Source organism: Salvelinus fontinalis, chromosome 3, assembly GCF_029448725.1.
Source record: "Salvelinus fontinalis isolate EN_2023a chromosome 3, ASM2944872v1, whole genome shotgun sequence".
In the NCBI taxonomy this organism is placed as follows: Eukaryota; Metazoa; Chordata; class Actinopteri; order Salmoniformes; family Salmonidae; genus Salvelinus; species Salvelinus fontinalis.
The window spans coordinates 61,660,548-61,682,601 of NC_074667.1; the positions used below are offsets into that span (position 1 = coordinate 61,660,548).

The window sequence follows — 22,054 nt, forward strand, 5'->3', positions numbered from 1 at the left end:
GAGAAATGTCCTCTGGTCTGATGAAAACAAAAATAGAACTGTTTGGCCATAATGACCATCATTATGTTTGGAGGTAAAAGGGGGAGGCTTGCAAGCCGAAGAACACCATCCCAACCGCGAAGCACGGGGGTGGCAGCATCATGTTGTGAGGGTGCTTTGCTGCAGGAGGGACTGGTACACTTTACAAAATAGATGGCATCATGAGGACGGACAATTATGTGAATATATTGAAGCAACATCTCAAGACATCAGTCAGGAAGTTGAAGCTTGGTCGCAAATGGGTCTTCCAAATGGACAATGACCCCAAGCATACTTCCAAAGTTGTGGCAAAATGGCTTAAGGACAACAAAGTCAAGTTATTGGAGTGGCCATCACAAAACCCTGACCTCAATCCCATAGAAAATTTGTGGGCAGAAAATAATAAATGTGTGCGAACAAGGAGGCCTACAAACCTGACTCAGTTACACCAGCTCTGTCGGGAGGAATGGGACAAAATTCACCCAACTTATTGTGGAAGGCTACCTGAAATGTTTGACCCAAGTTAAACAATTTAAAGGCAATGCTACCAAATACTATTTGAGTGTATGTAAACTTCTGACCCACTGGGAATGTGATGAAAAAAATAAAAGCTGAAATAAATAATTCTCTCTACTATTATTCTGACATTTCACATTCTTAAAATAACGTGGTGATCCTAATTGACCTAAAACGGGGAATATTTACTAGGATTAAATGTCAGGAATTGTGAAAAAATGTTGTTTAAATGTATTTGGCTAAGGTGTACGTAAACTTCAGACTTCAACAATATATATCAACATAGTCTGTCTAACTCACTGAGACTGGTCCAGTGCTATTATGGTGGGCAGTGCCAGTCCAATTACAGGCCTACAGACAGTGTGTTGTCGTCTCCTAACCCTAGCCACCATAGAAGACAATAGTCCAAGCAGCCAGCAGTCTGAATGGGATCAGTGTTCTACAGCTGTCCTGCTGGAGAGTTCTAGATTCGGCACAGTGTGTGAAACATGAGACAACGGACTCTTCAGATAATCCAAACTAAAGAAAAGTGTTCTCATTGGTTAAGGGAGGTGGGAGGGGGGAGAGGAAGGGGTGAGAGAGGAAGGGGGAGAGAGGAAGGGGGATGAGGCCTCCAGTGTTAGTTTGGACTAGGCATGTTGTAGTAAGGTAACCTGATATTTCCTACTGTTGGGTGGCGATGTAACTAGCCCTGTCTCTCACAAAAACCAGGTGGAGGGTGGGACAAAAGAAACCCAGGAACAAAGAACCTGGGTGCCAGTTACATCTCTGACAAACAACAGGGGAGCAGAAACAAAGATATAATAATAACATGGCTATATACAGGAAGTACCAGGTAATAACATGGCTATATACAGGGAGTACCAGGTAATAACATGGCTATATACAGGAAGTACCAGGTAATAACATGGCTATATACAGGGAGTACCAGGTAATAACATGGTTATATACAGGGAGTACCAGGTAATAACATGGTTATATACACGGAGTACCAGGTAATAACATGGTTATATACAGGGAGTACCAGGTAATAACATGGCTATATACAGGTAGTACCAGGTAATAACATGGCTATATACAGGGAGTACCAGGTAATAACATGGCTATATACAGGGAGTACCAGGTAATAACATGGTTATATACAGGGAGCACCAGGTAATAATATGGCCTATATACAGGGAACACCAGGTAATAACATGGCTATATACAGGGAGCACCAGGTAATAACATGGCTATATACAGGGAGTACCAGGTAATAACATGGTTATATATAGGGAGTAGGTAATAACATGGCTATATAGAGGGAGTACCAGGTAATAACATGGCTATATACAGGGAGTACCAGGTAATAACATGGCTATATACAGGGAGTACCAGGTAATAACATGGCTATATACAGGGAGTACCAGGTAATAATATGGCCTATATACAAGGAACACCAGGTAATAACATGGCTATATACAGGGAGTACCAGGTAATAACATGGCTACATACAGGGAGTAACAGGTAGTAACATGGCTATATACAGGGAGTACCAGGTAATAATATGGCTATATACAGGGAGTAGGTAATAACATGGCTATATACAGGGAGTACCAGGTAATAACGTGGTTATATACAGGCAGTACCAGGTAATACTGTGGTTATATACAGGGAGTACCAGGTAATAATATGGCCTATATACAGGGAGTACCAGGTAATAACATGGCTATATACAGGGTGTACCTGGTAATAACATGGCTATATACAGGGAGTACCAGGTAATAACATGGCTATATACAGGGAGTACCAGGTAATAACATGGCTATATACAGGGAGTACCAGGTAATAACATGGCTATATACAGGGAGTAGTAATAACATGGTTATATACAGGGAGTAGTAATAACATGGCTATATACAGGGAGTAGTAATAACATGGTTATATACAGGGAGTACCAGGTAATAACATGGCTATATACAGGGAGTACCAGGTAATAACATGGCTATATACAGGGAGTACCAGGTAATAACATGGCTATATACAGGGAGTAACAGGTAGTAACATGGCAATATACAGGGAGTAGTAATAACATGGTTATATACAGGGAGTACCAGGTAATAACATGGCTATATACAGGGAGTACCAGGTAATAACATGACTATATACAGGGAGTACCAGGTAATAACATGGTTATATACAGGGAGTAACAGGTAGTAACATGGCTATATACAGGGAGTAGTAATAACATGGTTATATACAGGGAGAAGTAATAACATGGCTATATACAGGGAGTAGTAATAACATGGTTATATACAGGGAGTACCAGGTAATAACATGGCTATATACAGGGAGTACCAGGTAATAACATGGCTATATACAGGGAGTACCAGGTAATAATATGGCTATATACAGGGAGTACCAGGTAATAACATGGCTATATACAGGGAGTACCAGGTAATAACATGGCTATATACAGGGAGTACCAGGTAATAACATGGTTATATACAGGGAGTACCAGGTAATAACATGGCTATATACAGGGAGTACCAGGTAATAACATGGCTATATACAGGGAGTACCAGGTAATAACATGGCTATATACAGGGAGTACCAGGTAATAACATGGCTATATACAGGGAGTACCAGGTAATAACATGGCTATATACAGGGAGTACCAGGTAATAACATGGCTATATACAGGAAGTACCAGGTAATAACATGGCTATATACAGGGAGTACCAGGTAATAACATGGCTATATACAGGGAGTACCAGGTAATAACATGGCTATATACAGGGAGTACCAGGTAATAACATGGTTATATACAGGGAACACCAGGTAATAACATGGCTATATACAGGAAGTACCAGGTAATAACATGGCTATATACAGGGAGTACCAGGTAATAACATGGCTATATACAGGGAGTACCAGGTAATAACATGGTTATATACAGGGAGTACCAGGTAATAACATGGTTATATACAGGGAACACCAGGTAATAACATGGCTATATACAGGGAGCACCAGGTAATAACATGGCTATATACAGGGAGTACCAGGTAATGCCATGACTATATACAGGGAGTACCAGGTAATAACATGGCTATATACAGGGAGTACCAGGTAATAACATGGCTATATACAGGGAGTACCAGGTAATAACATGGCTATATACAGGGAGTACCAGGTAATAACATGGCTATATACAGGGAGTACCAGGTAATAACATGGCTGTATACAGGGAGTACCAGGTAATATCATGGCTATATACAGGGAGTACCAGGTAATAACATGGCTATATACAGGGAGTACCAGGTAATAACATGGTTATATACAGGGAGTACCAGGTAATAATATGGCTATATACAGGGAGTAGGTAATAACATGGCTATATACAGGGAGTACCAGGTAATAACGTGGTTATATACAGGCAGTACCAGGTAATAACGTGGTTATATACAGGGAGTACCAGGTAATAACGTGGTTATATACAGGCAGTACCAGGTAATAACATGGCTATATACAGGGTGTACCTGGTAATAACATGGCTATATACAGGGAGTACCAGGTAATAACATGGCTATATACAGGGAGTACCAGGTAATAACATGGTTATATACAGGGAGTACCAGGTAATAACATGGCTATATACAGGGAGTACCAGGTAATAACATGGCTATATACAGGGAGTAACAGGTAGTAACATGGCTATATACAGGGAGTAGTAATAACATGGTTATATACAGGGAGTACCAGGTAATAACATGGCTATATACAGGGAGTACCAGGTAATAACATGGCTATATACAGGGAGTACCAGGTAATAACATGGTCATATACAGGGAGTAACAGGTAGTAACATGGCTATATACAGGGAGTAGTAATAACATGGTTATATACAGGGAGTAGTAATAACATGGTTATATACAGGGAGTACCAGGTAATAACATGGCTATATACAGGGAGTAACAGGTAGTAACATGGCTATATACAGGGAGTAGTAATAACATGGTTATATACAGGGAGTACCAGGTAATAACATGGCTATATACAGGGAGTACCAGGTATTAACATGGCTATATACAGGGAGTACCAGGTAATAACATGGCTATATACAGGGAGTAGTAATAACATGGTTATATACAGGGAGTACCAGGTAATAACATGGCTATATACAGGGAGTACCAGGTAATAACATGGCTATATACAGGGAGTACCAGGTAATAACATGGCTATATACAGGGAGTACCAGGTAATAACATGGCTATATACAGGGAGTACCAGGTAATAACATGGCTATATACAGGGAGTACCAGGTAATAACATGGCCTATATACAGGGAGTACCAGGTAATAACATGGCTATATACAGGGAGTACCAGGTAATAACATGGCTATATACAGGGAGTACCAGGTAATAACATCTCTAATTTTCTCCTTCTCTCTTTCTCTCGGAGGACCTGAGCCCTAGGACCCTACGTCGGGACTACCGGCCGTGGTGACTCCTTGCTGCCCCCAGTCCGCCTGGCCTTGCTGCTATTCCAGTTTCAACTCTTCTGCCTGCGGTTATGGAACCCCTACCTGTCCCAGACCTGCTGTTTTCAACTCTTAATGATCGGCTATGAAAAGCCAACTGAGATTTATTCCTGATTATTATTTGACCATGCTTGTCATTTATGAACATTTTGAAAATCTTGGCTCTCTCTAATTTTCTCCTTCTCTCTTTCTTTCTCTCGGAGGACCTGGGCCCAAGGACCATGCGTCGGGACTGCCGCCCGTGGTGACTCCTTGCTGTCCCCAGTCCGCCTGGCCTTGCTGCTATTCCAGTTTCAGCTGTTCTGCCTGCGGTTATGGAACCGCCACCTGTCCCAGACCTGTTGTTTTTCAACTCTTAATGATCAGCTATGAAAAGCCAACTGAAAATTATTCATGATTATTATTTGACCATGCTTGTCACTTATGAACATTTTTGAACATCTTGGCATAGTTCTGTTATAATCTCCACCCGGCACAGCCAGAAGAGGACTGGCCACCACTCATAGCCTGGTTCCTCTCTAGGTTTCTTCCTAGGTTTTGGCCTTTCTAGGGAGTTTTTCCTAGCCACCGTGCTTCTACACCTGCATTACTAGCTGTTTGGGGTTTTAGGCTGGGGTTCTGTACAGCACTTCGAGACATTAGCTGATGTACGAAGGGCTATATAAAATAAAATTGATTGATTGATTGATAACATGGCCTATATACAGGGAGTACCAGGTAATAACATGGCTATATACAGGGAGTACCAGGTAATAACATGGCTATATACAGGGAGTACCAGGTAATAACGTGGTTATATACAGGGAGTACCAGGTAATAACGTGGCTATATACAGGAAGTACCAGGTAATAACATGGTTATATACAGGGAGTACCAGGTAATAACATGGTTATATACAGGGAGTACCAGGTAGTAACATGGCTATATACAGGGAGTACCAGGTAGTAACATGGTTATATACAGGGAGTACCAGGTAGTAACATGGCTATATACAGGGAGTACCAGGTAGTAACATGGTTATATACAGGGAGTACCAGGTAGTAACATGGCTATATACAGGTAGTACCAGGTAATAACATGACTATATACAGGGAGTAACAGGTCCGGCTCAGTCCAGTCCACCATTGTGGAGCCAGCTTCCCCTGAAGCTAGGACAGCAGAGTCCCTGCCCACCTTCCAAAACATCTGAAAGCCTACCTCTGTAACCTGTACCTTAAATAATCCCCCCACCTCGATCCAGTTGACCCCCCGTGCTGTGGTTGTACCACCTATCTATCTGAAGATGAATGCAGTAACTACGTCTCTCTGGATAAGAGCATCTGCTAAATGACTAATATGTAAATGTATAGGGAGGAGGTCAGAAACCTGGCAATATGGTGCCAGGACAACAACCTCTACTTCAACGTCAGCAAGACCAAGGAGCTGATAGTGGACTACAGGAAACGGAGGACTGAGCAAGACCCCATTCACGTTGACAGGGCTGTAGTGGAGCGGGTTGAGAGCTTCAAGTTCCTCGGTGTCCACATTGCTAAGGACCTATCCAAACACACCAAGACAGTCGTGAAGAGGGCATTGCAACTGCTCAGCATCCGACCGCAAGGCGCTACAGAGGGTAGTGGTTACGGCCCAGTACATCACTGGGGCCAAGCTCCCTGCCATCCAGGACCTCTATACCAGGAGGTGTCAGAGGAAGGCCCTAAAAATGGTCAAAGACTCCAGCCACCTTAGTCATAGACCAGGGGTGTCAAACATACGGCCCGCGGGCCGGAACCGGCCCCCAAGGAGGTTCGATCAGGCCCGCAGGATAATTTGAAAGTGGAAAAAATGCATAAAAGACATGGAATTAATATTTTTAATTCGCTGCAATTCATGGATTATCCGCTAAGGGGCGCACTCTTTCCATCAGAGTAGAAGACAAGCCGCATCACTGAGACAGACTGAAAACAGCAGACGGTATCAATGCGCCATCTGCTGCTTGTTACGACGTTGTTAATACCTTGGTCTCTACCTCTCCGCTACACCCTCATTAGCCAAAATGTCGTTATCCAAACGGAGAAAAGTAGATAAGGAGTGTAGAATTTTCAAAGAAAAATGGACCACGTCCTATTTATTTACAGAGATGCACGGAAAACCTTCGTGCTTGGTGTGTTTGCAACAAGTTTCGGTATTGAAGGAATATAATATTCGACGCCACTACGAGACTCATCACAGCGAAAAATTTGACGGCTTGCAAGGACAACTGAGAAGAGATAAGATTAACGAATTGCTGGCGGGTCTGAGGAAACAGCAGTCAACTTTCATCCAGAGCCGAGAAGTCAGTGAAGCAGCGGTAAAAGCCAGCTACCTAATTGCTAGCGAAATAGCATTAGCATCGAAGCCGTATTCCGACGGTGACTTTGTTAAACGATGCATGATGAAGGCGGCTGAACTTGTATGTCCCGAGAAGCGACAAGCTTTTGCCAATATTAGCCTGACGAGGAATACTATAGCAGAGAGGATTTCGGAACTATCGGCAGATTTAGACAGTCAATTGAAACAGAGAGTCAAGTCATTTATTGCATTTTCCGTGGCAATTGACGGGAGCACTGACATCACAGACGTGGCCCAACTGGCCATATTTATTCGAGGAGTTGATGAGACATTGACTCTCTGACACTTTCTTCATTACACATTTAAAATCACTCTCCTTAGTTTGTAAGGTGTACGCAGGGATTACATTTAGATTTTATATGCGTATGTGTAAGTGGTTTAAAAATTCCTTTCTTTAAAAGTCTCATTTAATCTTAAAGTGCATTACTATATTTTTCAGTACCAATTAAAGTTTTGTGCCTTTGTACAATCAGTGGGATCAGTTGCAATGCATATTTGTGAATGATAAAAGTAAATTGCACATTTGTCTAAGGAAATATGAGGTGTTTCATGAAATGTTTTGTAAAAGGATAGTTCATTAAATTTCAATATTTTCCTAATGTTCTTGTGCTTCTTTACACCAAAACAAAGGAAAGACATGATATTTTGGTTATTTATAGCAGAGTATGGTATAATTTTAATGGTCCGGCCCACTTGACATCTCCCTAGGCCGTATGTGGCCCACGATGCGAAATGAGTTTGACACCCCAGTCATAGACTGTTCTCTCTTCTACCGCACGGCTAGCGGTACCGGAGCGCCAAGTCTGAACAGCTTCTACCCCAAACCATAAGACTGCTGAACAGTCGGCTATATCAAATGGCTATTTGCATTGACCACCATATATATATGGTCTTTATTGTTTTGTAACTTCTGTATGTGTAATGTTTACTGTTCATTTGTATTGTTTATTTCACTTGTGTATAATATCTACCTCACTTGCTTTGGCAATGTTAACACATGTTTCCCATGCCAATAAAGCCCCTTGAATTGAATATATATATATATATATATATATATATATATATATATACCCCCATATATATATATATATATATATATATATATATATTAATTTTTTTACTAACAACCTTGCAGAGGCTTCATGTACACTCAATGGTCCCTTTTAATGTTGAATAAAAATGTGAAAGTGTATTTCAGATGATAGACTCCAAATTCTAAAGCACACTACAAGGAGTATAATGGCGCCAAGATGTCTGTATTTTTGGTTGCAAAAAAACTGCCTTAAATGATGATTTTGTGATCGTGATTTTCAAATACAAAATGTAAAGCATGTCGAACATCCTTCCTCCCAATGAAGTTTCTATGTGAGAATTGCCAGAAAAATCAATCTATCTATCTATCTATCTGACGGACGAGACCAGACCAGAACAGACCAGGACAGACCAGAACAGGACAGACAAGCCTGGGTTCCACATACTGGTACTTGAAGTTGACATGTATATGAATCCAGGTCTGCAGGCAGACTGGCAGGTAGATGGGCAGCAACTCAGAGTTGTGATACACTGCAACGGCAGATTGCACCAAGCCAGAGCCAGAGCAGGCCACGCCAGGACAGGACTACGGTCAACAGGTCAAAGTTGAGGTACATATATATTGAACAAAAAATATAAAAATGCAACAATGTCAAAGATTTTACTGAGCTACAATTCATAAAAGGAAATCAGTCAATTGAAATGAATTCATTAGGCCCTAATCTATATATTTCACATTGGGGCAGCAGGTAGTGGTTAGAGCGTTGGACAGGACACCGAAAAGTTGCACGTTCGAATCACCGAGCTGACGAGGTACAAATCTGTCGCTCTGCCCCCTGAACAAGGCAGGGAATGGGAATGCAGAGATGTACAAGAGGCCTATCCCTCGCCTATATGTATTTTGTTTTTAGTTCACATGTTGCCTTACTTTAAAATCTAGCAATCAAATTCTATTTGACTTGTTTTTCGTTCCTTTATTGCGGTGTTCACTTGCGCCTCATTTGAATGTAATGGACAGTCAGTCAGTGAGAATGGTATGACTTTTGTTTTGAACACTGTTCCCCGGTTGTCATTCTAAATAAGAATTTGTTCTTAACGGAGTTAAATACAACAAATAAACAACATGACTGGACAGGGGGCACACTGGGGAGCCAGGTCCAGGCAGAAACGGCAAAGGAGAAATGAAGCATGGGACCATGTTTCATGTTTGTTCAGTATAGAAATCCAAATGAGCTGAAGTGATTCCTTATTCTACATACCAGAGAGGCATGTATTGTGTATATAATATATTTGTAAGTGAAGGTTGACTGGCGAGGACACTTCCACACAGGAAGTAGGTTGCTGTGTGTCAAACCAGGGAAACAATAAACAGAAAACCTCCCCTTAGTCTTAGACAGGAAAGAATAACATCGGACTTCCTTGGGAACAGATGTTTTCTTTCCCTGACAACACTACACCACAACACTTCCCTGACAACACTACACCACAACACTTCCCTGACAACACACTCCATCTGATACAGCCAGAAGTGACAACGCTACACCACAACACTTCCCTGACAACACACTCCATCTGATACAGCCAGAAGTGACACCACTACAGCCCTCCATCTGATACAGCCAGAAGTGACACCACTACAGCCCCCATCTGATACAGCCAGAAGTGACACCACTACAGCCCCCATCTGATACAGCCAGAAGTGACACCACTACAGCCCCCCATCTGATACAGCCAGAAGTGACACCACTGGGACGCTGCACCACGGCAACACCACTGGGACGCTGCACCACGGCAACACCACTGGGACGCTGCACCACGGCAACACCACTGGGACGCTGCACCACGGCAACACCACTGGGACGCTGCACCACGGCAACACCACTGGGGCGCTGCACCACGGCAACATCACTGGGACGCTGCACCACGGCAACATCACTGGGACGCTGCACCACGGCAACATCACTGGGGCGCTGCACCACGGCAACATCACTGGGACGCTGCACCACGGCAACATCACTGGGACGCTGCACCACGGCAACATCACTGGGGCGCTGCACCACGGCAACATCACTGGGGCGCTGCACCACGGCAACATCTCTGGGGCGCTGCACCACGGCAACATCTCTGGGGCGCTGCACCACGGCAACATCACTGGGGCGCTGCACCACGGCAACATCACTGGGACGCTGCACCACGGCAACATCACTGGGGCGCTGCACCACGGCAACATCACTGGGGCGCTGCACCACGGCAACATCACTGGGGCGCTGCACCACGGCAACATCACTGGGGCGCTGCACCACGGCAACATCACTGGGACGCTGCACCACGGCAACATCACTGGGGCGCTGCACCACGGCAACATCACTGGGGCGCTGCACCACGGCAACATCACTGGGACGCTGCACCACGGCAACATCACTGGGACGCTGCACCACGGCAACATCACTGGGGCGCTGCACCACGGCAACATCACTGGGGCGCTGCACCACGGCAACATCACTGGGGCGCTGCACCACGGCAACATCACTGGGACGCTGCACCACGGCAACATCACTGGGGCGCTGCACCACGGCAACATCACTGGGGCGCTGCACCACGGCAACATCACTGGGGCGCTGCACCACGGCAACACCAGTGGGACGCTGCACCACGGCAACATCACTGGGACGCTGCACCACGGCAACATCACTGGGGCGCTGCACCACGGCAACATCACTGGGGCGCTGCACCACGGCAACATCACTGGGGCGCTGCACCACGGCAACATCACTGGGACGCTGCACCACGGTAACATCACTGGGACACTGCACCACGGCAACATCACTGGGACACTGCATCACGGCAACATCACTGGGACGCTGCACCACGGCAACATCACTGGGACGCTGCACCACGGCAACATCACTGGGACGCTGCACCACGGCAACATCACTGGGGCGCTGCACCACGGCAACATCACTGGGACGCTGCACCACGGCAACATCACTGGGACGCTGCACCACGGCAACATCACTGGGACGCTGCACCACGGCAACATCACTGGGACGCTGCACCACGGCAACATCACTGGGACGCTGCACCACGGCAACATCACTGGGACGCTGCACCACGGCAACATCACTGGGGCGCTGCACCACGGCAACATCACTGGGACGCTGCACCACGGCAACATCACTGGGACGCTGCACCACGGCAACATCACTGGGACGCTGCACCACGGTAACATCACTGGGACGCTGCACCACGGCAACATCACTGGGACGCTGCACCACGGCAACATCACTGGGACGCTGCACCACGGCAACATCACTGGGGCGCTGCACCACGGCAACATCACTGGGACACTGCACTACGTGACCAATAACATCTGCTAACCATGTGACCAATAACATCTGCTAACCATGTGTATGTGACCAATAACATCTGCTAACCATGTGACCAATAACATCTGCTAACCATGTGTATGTGACCAATAACATCTGCTAACCATGTGACCAATAACATCTGCTAACCACGTGTATGTGACCAATACCATCTGCTAACCACGTGTATGTGACCAATAACATCTGCTAACCATGTGACCAATAACATCTGCTAACCATGTGACCAATAACATCTGCTAACCACGTGTATGTGACCAATAACATCTGCTAACCATGTGACCAATAACATCTGCTAACCACGTGTATGTGACCAATAACATCTGCTAACCATGTGATCAATAACATCTGCTAACCATGTGTATGTGACCAATACAATAACATCTGCTAGCCATGTGTATGTGACCAATAACATCTGCTAACCATGTGTATGTGACCAATAACATCTGCTAACCATGTGACCAATAACATCTGCTAACCATGTGACCAATAACATCTGCTAACCATGTGACCAATAACATCTGCTAGACACGTGTAAGTGACCAATAACATTTGATTTGAAGATGCTAGAACAGTTCACATTTACTATTCCTCTCCAAACAAAACAAGTAATGAATGGAAAAACCAGACAAGCCCCTACATAGTAGTAGATCCATTTCCCTAGTCGGCTTGTTGCAGATCCATTTCCCTAGTCGGCTTGTTGCAGATCCATTTCCCTAGTCGGCTTGCTGCAGATCCATTTCCCTAGTCGGCTTGCTGCAGATCCATTTCCCTAGTCGGCTTGCTGCAGATCCATTTCCCTAGTCGGCTTGCTGCAGATCCATTTCCCTAGTCGGCTTGCTGCAGATCCATTTCCCTAGTCGGCTTGTTGCAGATCCATTTCCCTAGTCGGCTTGTTGCAGATCCATTTCCCTAGTCGGCTTGTTGCAGATCCATTTCCCTAGTCGGCTTGTTGCAGATCCATTTCCCTAGTCGGCTTGTTGCAGATCCATTTCCCTAGTCGGCTTGCTGCAGATCCATTTCCCTAGTCGGCTTGCTGCAGATCCATTTCCCTAGTCGGCTTGTTGCAGATCCATTTCCCTAGTCGGCTTGTTGTTGTACGTTCTATGCCAGAGGGAGGGAAACCTGCATTCTGACAAGCAGTCCATGCACAACAATTCATAATGAAACTGCGGGGGGAAAGACGTTTTAAATTGGCGTTGTTAAACAGAGAGGGATCCCAGCTTTACATTGCCACTTTATATAACTCCTAAATATGCGCAAACTGCCACCATTTTAAACCCAGAGTTTTTATCAGCTGCATTGTTAAAGCACTTTGGTTCCCTATGAATGCATAGGGGAGAGTGGGGCTGAATGTAACTTGTCAGTTTTAGGATAAAACACACTGCTTCCAAAGAAAATATATTTATTTAAATAAATAAGACTTAAATTGTGATGCGACGTGACATTTACAGTTGAGCAAGCGTAGCGGCAACCAGGGAAAATGTTGGGGAAAAAACTTGTGACGTGAATTGGTTTCTGTGAGAACTGTGTGTTACCCTGGGTGGCGTTTTACCCCAAGTAACCCTAAAAGGTTAGGCCTACTTATTTCTTAGTTATTTCCCGTGTGTTTTTGGTTCTACCCTGTTATTTTTAGTACTACATCGATTCATGCATTGTTGGGTTTTGAGCTTGCAAGAAAGGCATTTCACTGTACTTGTCCACACACCATTAAAACCTAAACTGCTATTTAAAACATATTCAAATATGTTTATAGGGACACACAAATCATCAGCATGATGCAAAAAACTTGTTAAAATATTACATTTGGTGATCTAGCCAATGATTAAATAGGGTAAATGCAGATAGAAACGGAATAAATAGACCCGGGCCTGATATTAGTTGGGCTACAGGTGATCATGCGTATTGCTAATAGCATACCTGATAATATAGCTAGCTTTAAGCACCAGCTGTCAGAGCAGCTCATAGATTACTGCACCTGTACATAGCCCATCTATAATTTAGCCCAAACAACTACCTCTTTACTTACTGTATTTATTTATTTTGCTCCTTTACACCCCATTATTGCTCTCAACTTTTTTCTATCTCTCCTATCTCTACTTTTTTTTTTTTTTTTTTTACTTGCTATATTGTATTTACTTCGCCACCATGGACTTTTTATATTTTTATTTATTTATATATATATTTTATTTGCCTTCACCTCCCTTATCTCACCTCACTTGCTCACATTGTATATAGACTTATTTTTCACTGTATTATTGACTGTATGTTTGTTTTACTCCATGTGTAACTATGTGTTGTTGTATGTGTCGAACTGCTTTGCTTTATCTTGGCCAGGTCGCAATTGTAAATGAGAACGTGTTCTCAATTTGCCTACCTGGTTAAATAAAGGTGAAATAAAAATAAAAATAAAAAAAAATAAAAAAAATATGGGCCATACATAGGATATATGTATGATCCAATATGTTAACTTCTTATGGCTGCAATCCAGTTAGCCTAATAACATATTGGTAAAATTACGTTATTTTCTGGAGATGTAAATTATATTTTAGATGTTGACAGCATTATTTTATTTTCGTTCATTTAAGAGTAGAATGTACTTGTAAAAAAAGTTACCATAACGAAGCTTCTCAGTCCTAAAAATTATCCGGGGCGGGGACCCCCAACCCCCCTCCCCAACCCTTTGACCCACTGCTACACATTTTTCCAGAGGAAAACCTGCTCTAGATGGTCCAGAAGAAAAACACACAAATTTAAAAGCCTGGCTCCAGCAGGGTTTGAGATCACTGTTCTACTACAGCCCTCCACAATACAATCAATGACACAGTTGATAACAGAGAAACTTTGGGGGATTCCTGCACATAGGGAATAGTGACAGTAGCCTGACTGATCCAGTTAGTGCAGTGTAGCAGCATATTATAACAGTGTAGCAGAACAGTGTAGCAGTGTAGCATAACAGTGTAGCAGTGTAGCATAAGAGCGTAGCGTAACAGTGTAGCAGTGTAGCATAAGTGTAACATAACAGCGTAGCGTAACAGTGTAGCATAACAGTTTAGCAGTGTAGCACGACAGTGTAGCAGTGTAGCATAACAGTGTAGCAGTGTAGCATAACAGTGTATCATAGCAGTGTAGCATAACAGTGTAGCATAACAGTGTAGCATAACAGTGTTGCAGTGTAGCATAACAGTGTAGCATAGCAGTGTAGCATAACAGTGTAGCATAGCAGGGTAGCAGTGTAGCATAACAGTGTAGCAGTGTAGCATAACAGTGTAGCGTAGCAGTGTAGCGTAGCAGTGTAGCATAACAGTGTAGCATAACAGTGTAGCATAACAGTGTAGCATAACAGTGTAGCATAACAGTGTAGCATAACAGTGTAGCATAACAGTGTTGCAGTGTAGCATAACAGTGTAGCAGTGTAGCATAACAGTGTAGCAGTGTAGCATAACAGTGTAGCAGTGTAGCATAGCAGTGTAGCATAACAGTGTAGCAGTGTAGCTTAGCAGTGTAGCAGTGTAGCTTAGCAGTGTAGCAGTGTAGCATAACAGTGTAGCAGTGTAGCATAACAGTGTAGCAGTGTAGCATAACAGTGTAGCAGTGTAGCATAACAGTGTAGCATAACAGTGTAGCAGTGTAGCATAACAGTGTAGCAATGTAGCATAACAGTGTAGCAATGTAGCATAACAGTGTAGCAGTGTAGCATAACAGTGTAGCGTAGCAGTGTAGCATAACAGTGTAGCATAACAGTGTAGCATAAGTGTAGCAGTGTAGCATAACAGTGTAGCAATGTAGCATAACAGTGTAGCAGTGTAGCATAACAGTGTAGTATACAGTACCAGGCAAAAGTTTGGACACACTTACTCATTCAAGGGTTTTTCTTTATTTCTACTATTGTCTACATTGTAGAATAATAGTGAAGACATCAAAACTATGAAATAACACATATGGAATCATGTAGTAAGCAAAAAACTGTTAAACCAAAATACATTTTATATTTGAGATTCTTCAAAGTAGCCACCCTTTGCATTGATGACAGCTTTATACACTCTTGGCATTCTCTCAACCAGCTTCACCTGGAATGGTTTTCTAACAGTCTTGAGGGAGTTCCCACATATGTTGAGCACTTGTTGGCTGCTTTTCCTTCATTGCGGTCCAACTTATTCCAAACCATCTCCATTTGGATGAGGTTGGGGGATTGTGGAGGCCAGATCATCTGATGCAGCACTCCATCACTCTCCTTCTTGGTCAAACAGTCCTTACACAGCCTGGAGCTGTGTTGGGTCATTGTCCTGTTGAAAAACAAATGATAGTCCCACTAAGCCCAAACCAGATGGGATGGTGTATCGCTGCAGAATGTTTTTATTTCACCTTTATTTAACCAGGTAGGCTAGTTGAGAACAAGTTCTCATTTGCAACTGCGACCTGGCCAAGATAAAGCATAGCAGTGTGAACAGACAACAACACAGAGTTACACATGGAGTAAACGATAAACAAGTCAATAACATGGTAGAAAAAAGAGAATCTATATACAATGTGTGCAAAAGGCATGAGGTAGGCAGTAAATCGAATAATTACAATTTAGCAGATTAACACTGGAGTGATAAATCATCAGATGATCATGTGCAAGTAGAGATACTGGTGTGCAAAAGAGCAGAAAAGTAAATAAATAAAAGCAGTATGGGGGGTGAGGTAGGTAAATTGGGTGGGCTATATACCGATGGACTATGTACAGATGCAGCGATCGGTTAGCTGCTCGGATAGCAGATGTTTAAAGTTGTTGAGGGAGATAAAAGAGATTTTTGCAATTCGTTCCAGTCACAGGCAGCAGAGAACTGGAAGGAAAGGCGTCCAAATTAGGTTTTGGCTTTAGGGATGATCAGTGAGATACACCTGCTGGAGCGTGTGCTACGGGTGGGTGTAGCCATCGTGACGAGTGAACTGAGATAAGGCGGCACTTTACCTACCATAGCCTTGTAGATGACCTGGAGCCAGTGGGTCTGACGACGAACATGTAGCGAGGGCCAGCCAACTAGGGCATACAGGTCGCAGTGGTGGGTCGTATAAGGTGCTTTAGTAACAAAACGGATGGCACTGTGATAAACTGCATACAGTTTGCTGAGTAGAGTATTGGAAGCTATTTTGTAGATGACATCGCCAAAGTCGAGGATCGGTAGGACAGTCAGTTTTACTAGGGTAAGTTTGGCGGCGTGAGTGAAGGAGGCTTTGTTGCGAAATAGAAAGCCGACTCTAGATTTGATTTTGGATTGGAGATGTTTGATATGAGTCTGGAAGGAGAGTGTGCAGTCTAGCCAGACACCTAGGTACTTATAGATGTCCACATATTCTAGGTCGGAACTGTCCAGGGTGGTGATGCTAGTCGGGCGTGCGGGTGCAGGCAGCGAACGGTTGAAAAGCATGCATTTGGTTTTACTAGCGTTTAAGAGCAGTTGGAGGCCACGGAAGGAGTGTTGTATGGCATTGAAGCTTGTTTGGAGGTTAGATAGCACAGTGTCCAAGGAAGGGCCAGAAGTATACAGAATGGTGTCGTCTGCGTAGAGGTGGATCAGGGAATCGCCCGCAGCAAGAGCAACATCATTGATATATACAGAGAAAAGAGTCGGCTCGAGAATTGAACCCTGAGGTACCCCCATTGAGACTGCCAGAGGACCGGACAGCATGCCCTCCGATTTGACACACTGAACTCTGTCTGCAAAGTAGTTGGTGAACCAGGCAAGGCAGTCATTAGAAAAACCGAGGCTACTGAGTCTGCCGATAAGAATATGGTGATTGACAGAGTCGAAAGCCTTGGCCAGGTCGATGAAGACGGCTGCACAGTACTGTCTTTTATCGATGGCGGTTATGATATCGTCTAGTACCTTGAGCGTGGCTGAGGCGCACCCATGACCGGCTCGGAAACCGGATTGCACAGCGGAGAAGGTACGGTGGGATTCGAGATGGTCAGTGATCTGTTTGTTGACTTGGCTTTCGAAGACCTTAGATAGGCAGGGCAGGATGGATATAGGTCTGTAACAGTTTGGGTCCAGGGTGTCTCCCCCTTTGAAGAGGGGGATGACCGTGGCAGCTTTCCAATCCTTGGGGATCTCAGATGATACAAAGGAAAGGCTGAACAGGCTGGTAAATAGGGGGTGCGACACTGGCGGCAGACAGTTTCAGAAATAGGGGGTCCAGATTGTCAAGCCCAGCTGATTTGTATGCGTCCAGGTTTTGCAGCTCTTTCAGAACATCTGCTATCTGGATTTGGGTAAAGGAGAAGCTGGGGAGGCTTGGGCGAGTAGCAGCGGGGGGGGGGGGGGGGGGGGGCGGTTGGCCAAGGTTGGAGTCGCCAGGAGGAAGGCATGGCCAGCCGTTGAGAAATGCTTGTTGAAGTTTTCGATTATCACGGATTTATCGGTGGTGACCGTGTTACCTAGCCTCAGTGCAGTGGGCAGCTGGGAGGAGGTGCTCTTGTTCTCCATGGACTTTACAGTATCCCAGAACTTTTTGGAGTTAGAGCTACAGGATGCAAATTTCTTCTTGAAAAAGCTGGCCTTTGCTTTCCTGACTGCGTGTATTGGTTCCTGACTTCCCTGAACAGTTGCATATCGCGGGGGCTCTTCGATGCTATTGCAGTTCGCCACAGGATGTTTTTGTGCTGGTCGAGGGCAGTCAGGTCTGGAGTGAACCAAGGGCTATATCTGTTCTTAGTTCTGCATTTTTTGAACGGAGCATGCTTGTCTAATATGGTGAGGAAGTAACTTTTAAAGAATGACCAGGCATCCTCAACTGACGGGATGAGGTCAATATCCTTCCAGGGTACCCGGGCCAGGTCGATTAGAAAGGCCTGCTCGCAGAAGTGTTTTAGGGAGCGTTTGACAGTGATGAGGGGTGGTCGTTTGACCGCGGACCCGTAGCGGATACAGGCGATGAGGCAGTGATCGCTGAGATCTTGATTGAAGACAGCAGAGGTATATTTGGAGGGCAAGTTGGTCAGGATAATGTCTATTAGGGTGCCCATGTTTACAGATTTAGGGTTGTACCTGGTGGGTTCCTTGATGATTTTTGTGATATTGAGGGCATCTAGCTTAGATTGTAGGACTGCCGGGGTGTTAAGCATATCCCAGTTTAGGTCACCTAACAGAACAAACTCTGAAGCTAGATGGGGAGCGATCAATTCACAGATGGTGTCCAGGGCACAGCTGGGAGCTGAGGGGGGTCGGTAGCAGGCGGCAACAGTGAGAGACTTATTTCTGGAGAGATTAATTTTTAAAATTAGAAGTTCGAACTGTTTGGGCATAGACCTGGAAAGTATGACAGAACTTTGCAGGCTATCTCTGCAGTAGATTGCAACTCCTCCCCCTTTGGCAGTTCTATCTTGACGGAAAGTGTTATAGTTGGGTATGGAAATCTCAGAATTTTTGATGGCCTTCCTAAACCAGGATTCAGACACGGCAAGAACATTAGGGTTGGCAGAGTGTGCTAAAGCAGTGAGTGCTAAAGCAGTGAGTAAGACAAACTTAGGACCTTGGCTTCTGATGTTGACATGCATGAAGCCAAGGCTTTTTCGATCACAGAAGTCAACAAATGAGGGTGACTGGGGACATGCAGGACCTGGGTTTACCTCCACATCACCCGAGGAACAGAGGAGTAGTAGGATGAGGGTGCGGCTAAAGGCTATCAAAACTGGTCGCCTAGAACATTGGGGACAAGGAATAAAAGGAGCAGATTTATGGGCGTGGTAAAATAGATTCTGGGCATAATGTGCAGACAGGGGTATGGTGGGGCACGGGTACAGCGGAGGCAAGCCCAGGCACTTGGGTGATGATAAGAGAGGTTGTATCTCTGGACATGCTGGTCTCAATGGGTGAGGTCACCGCATGTTGGGAGGTGGGACAAAGGAGGTATCAGAGGTACGGAGAGTGGAACTACGGGGTCCATTGCAAACCAAAACAATGATAACTAGCCTGAACAACAGTATACAAGGCATATTGATATTTGAGAGAGACATACAGTAAGGCATAAAGTGATTGCAGGTCTTGATTGGGAGAGCTAGCTAAAACAACAGGTGAGATAACAGCAGCTAGTCAGCTAACACAACAACAGCAGGTAAAAATGGCGACAACTTGGCAGAGAGGGTCGGATTAACTACACACAGAGCCTGAGTTAAAACACAGAGCCGACAGATAAAACACAAACAGAATGGAGTACCGTGAATTAATGGACAGTCCGGCAGGCATCAGCTATGCAGCCAAGTGATCATAGTGTCCAGGGGGCAGCCATAGATGGAGCAAGGAAGCCGCCACTACGCTAGCACGCAGCGTTTAGAGTTAGTAGCCCGGGGGGTGGTCTGCTCAGACGGAGCGGGTCTAGACGGAGGCCGGTTGAGGGCACAGCGGATGGGGTATTCGTCTGCAGACCAGACGTGGTCGTGTCGACAGAGAATCCAAGCCGGATGGCGATGGCGAAAGAGGTATTGTAGAATTGTGTTTGCTAACTGGTGCTAGCTTCGTGGCAGAGGCGCTAGCTGCAAGCTAGCTGTGAGGATCAGAAGTAGTGGCTCAGGGATTACGGCAGGAATCCGGCGTTGTTGTGGGGAGACAGTCCGATGCTGGTAAATTGGTGAGTAATATCCAGTAATATCCAGGCTAATAACAGGGCTGGTGTCTGTGCAGAAGGTAAAAGCTGCTAGCAGCGGCTAAAAATGACTAAATAGCTTGTAGCTGATTAGCTGGTTAGCTACTGGGGGATCTTGAATGTGTTCCAAAGTTAAAAATAATAGCGATTCCGTATCACATTGGGTGAGGTAGGTTACCGGAAGGTATAATCGAATTAAAAATAGAAAAGAGATAGAAAAAAAAAATATATATATATACACTGCTCAAAAAAATAAAGGGAACACTTAAACAACACAATGTAACTCCAAGTCAATCACACTTCTGTGAAATCAAACTGTCCACTTAGGAAGCAACACTGATTGACAATAAATTTCACATGCTGTTGTGCAAATGGAATAGACAAAAGGTGGAAATTATAGGCAATTAGCAAGACACCCCCCAAAACAGGAGTGATTCTGCAGGTGGTGACCACAGACCACTTCTCAGTTCCTATGCTTCCTGGCTGATGTTTTGGTCACTTTTGAATGCTGGCGGTGCTCTCACCCTAGTGGTAGCATGAGACGGAGTCTACAACCCACACAAGTGGCTCAGGTAGTGCAGTTCATCCAGGATGGCACATCAATGCGAACTGTGGCAAAAAGGTTTGCTGTGTCTGTCAGCGTAGTGTCCAGAGCATGCAGGCTCTACCAGGAGACAGGCCAGTACATCAGGAGACGTGGAGGAGGCCGTAGGAGGGCAACAACCCAGCAGCAGGACCGCTACCTCCGCCTTTGTGCAAGGAGGTGCACTGCCAGCGCCCTGCAAAATGACCTCCAGCAGGCCACAAATGTGCATGTGTCTGCTCAAACGGTCAGAAACAGACTCCATGAGGGTGGTATGAGGGCCCGACATCCACAGGTGGGGGTTGTGCTTACAGCCCAACACCGTGCAGGACGTTTGGCATTTGCCAGAGAACACCAAGATTGGCAAATTCGCCACTGGCGCCCTGTGCTCTTCACAGATGAAAGCAGGTTCACACTGAGCACATGAGCACATGTGACAGACGTGACAGAGTCTGGAGACGCCGTGGAGAACGTTCTGCTGCCTGCAACATCCTCCAGCATGACCGGTTTGGCGATGGGTCAGTCATGGTGTGGGGTGGCATTTCTTTGTGGGGCCGCACAGCCCTCCATGTGCTCGCCAGAGGTAACCTGACTGCCATTAGGTACCGAGATGAGATCCTCAGACCCCTTGTGAGACCATATGCTGACACATGCACATTTGTGGCCTGCTGAAGGTCATTTTGCAGGGCTCTGGCAGTGCACCTCCTTGCACTAAGGCGGAGGTACCGGTCCTGCTGCTGGGTTGTTGCCCTCCTACGGCCTCCTCCACGTCTCCTGATGTACTGGCCTGTCTCCTGGTAGCGCCTGCATGCTCTGGACACTACGCTGACAGACACAGCAAACCTTTTTGCCACAGTTTGCATTGATGTGCCATCCTGGATGAACTGCACTACCTGAGCCACTTGTGTGGGTTGTAGACTCCGTCTCATGCTACCACTAGAGTGAGAGCACCGCCAGCATTCAAAAGTGACCAAAACATCAGCCAGGAAGCATAGGAACTGAGA

The 22,054-nt window shown here is 45.1% G+C and overlaps 1 protein-coding gene across 2 annotated transcripts in view; it reads right to left on the reverse strand.

Annotated features, from left to right (window-relative positions):
• The window catches only part of LOC129851280 (transcription cofactor vestigial-like protein 4), a 116,080-nt gene that overhangs the window by 76,960 nt on the left and 17,066 nt on the right, over positions 1 to 22,054 (reverse strand). Inside the window, exon 2 of one of the 2 annotated variants that reach the window (XM_055917704.1) lies at positions 13,280 to 16,125. The exons of the other annotated variant lie outside the window; for it this stretch is intronic. Coding sequence (XP_055773679.1) covers positions 14,623 to 15,591 — 969 coding nt within the window. The 5' untranslated portion in view covers positions 15,592 to 16,125 and the 3' untranslated portion in view covers positions 13,280 to 14,622. Of the gene's footprint in view, positions 1 to 13,279; positions 16,126 to 22,054 lie in introns of those variants that run through there. 2 annotated transcript variants of the gene reach the window in all.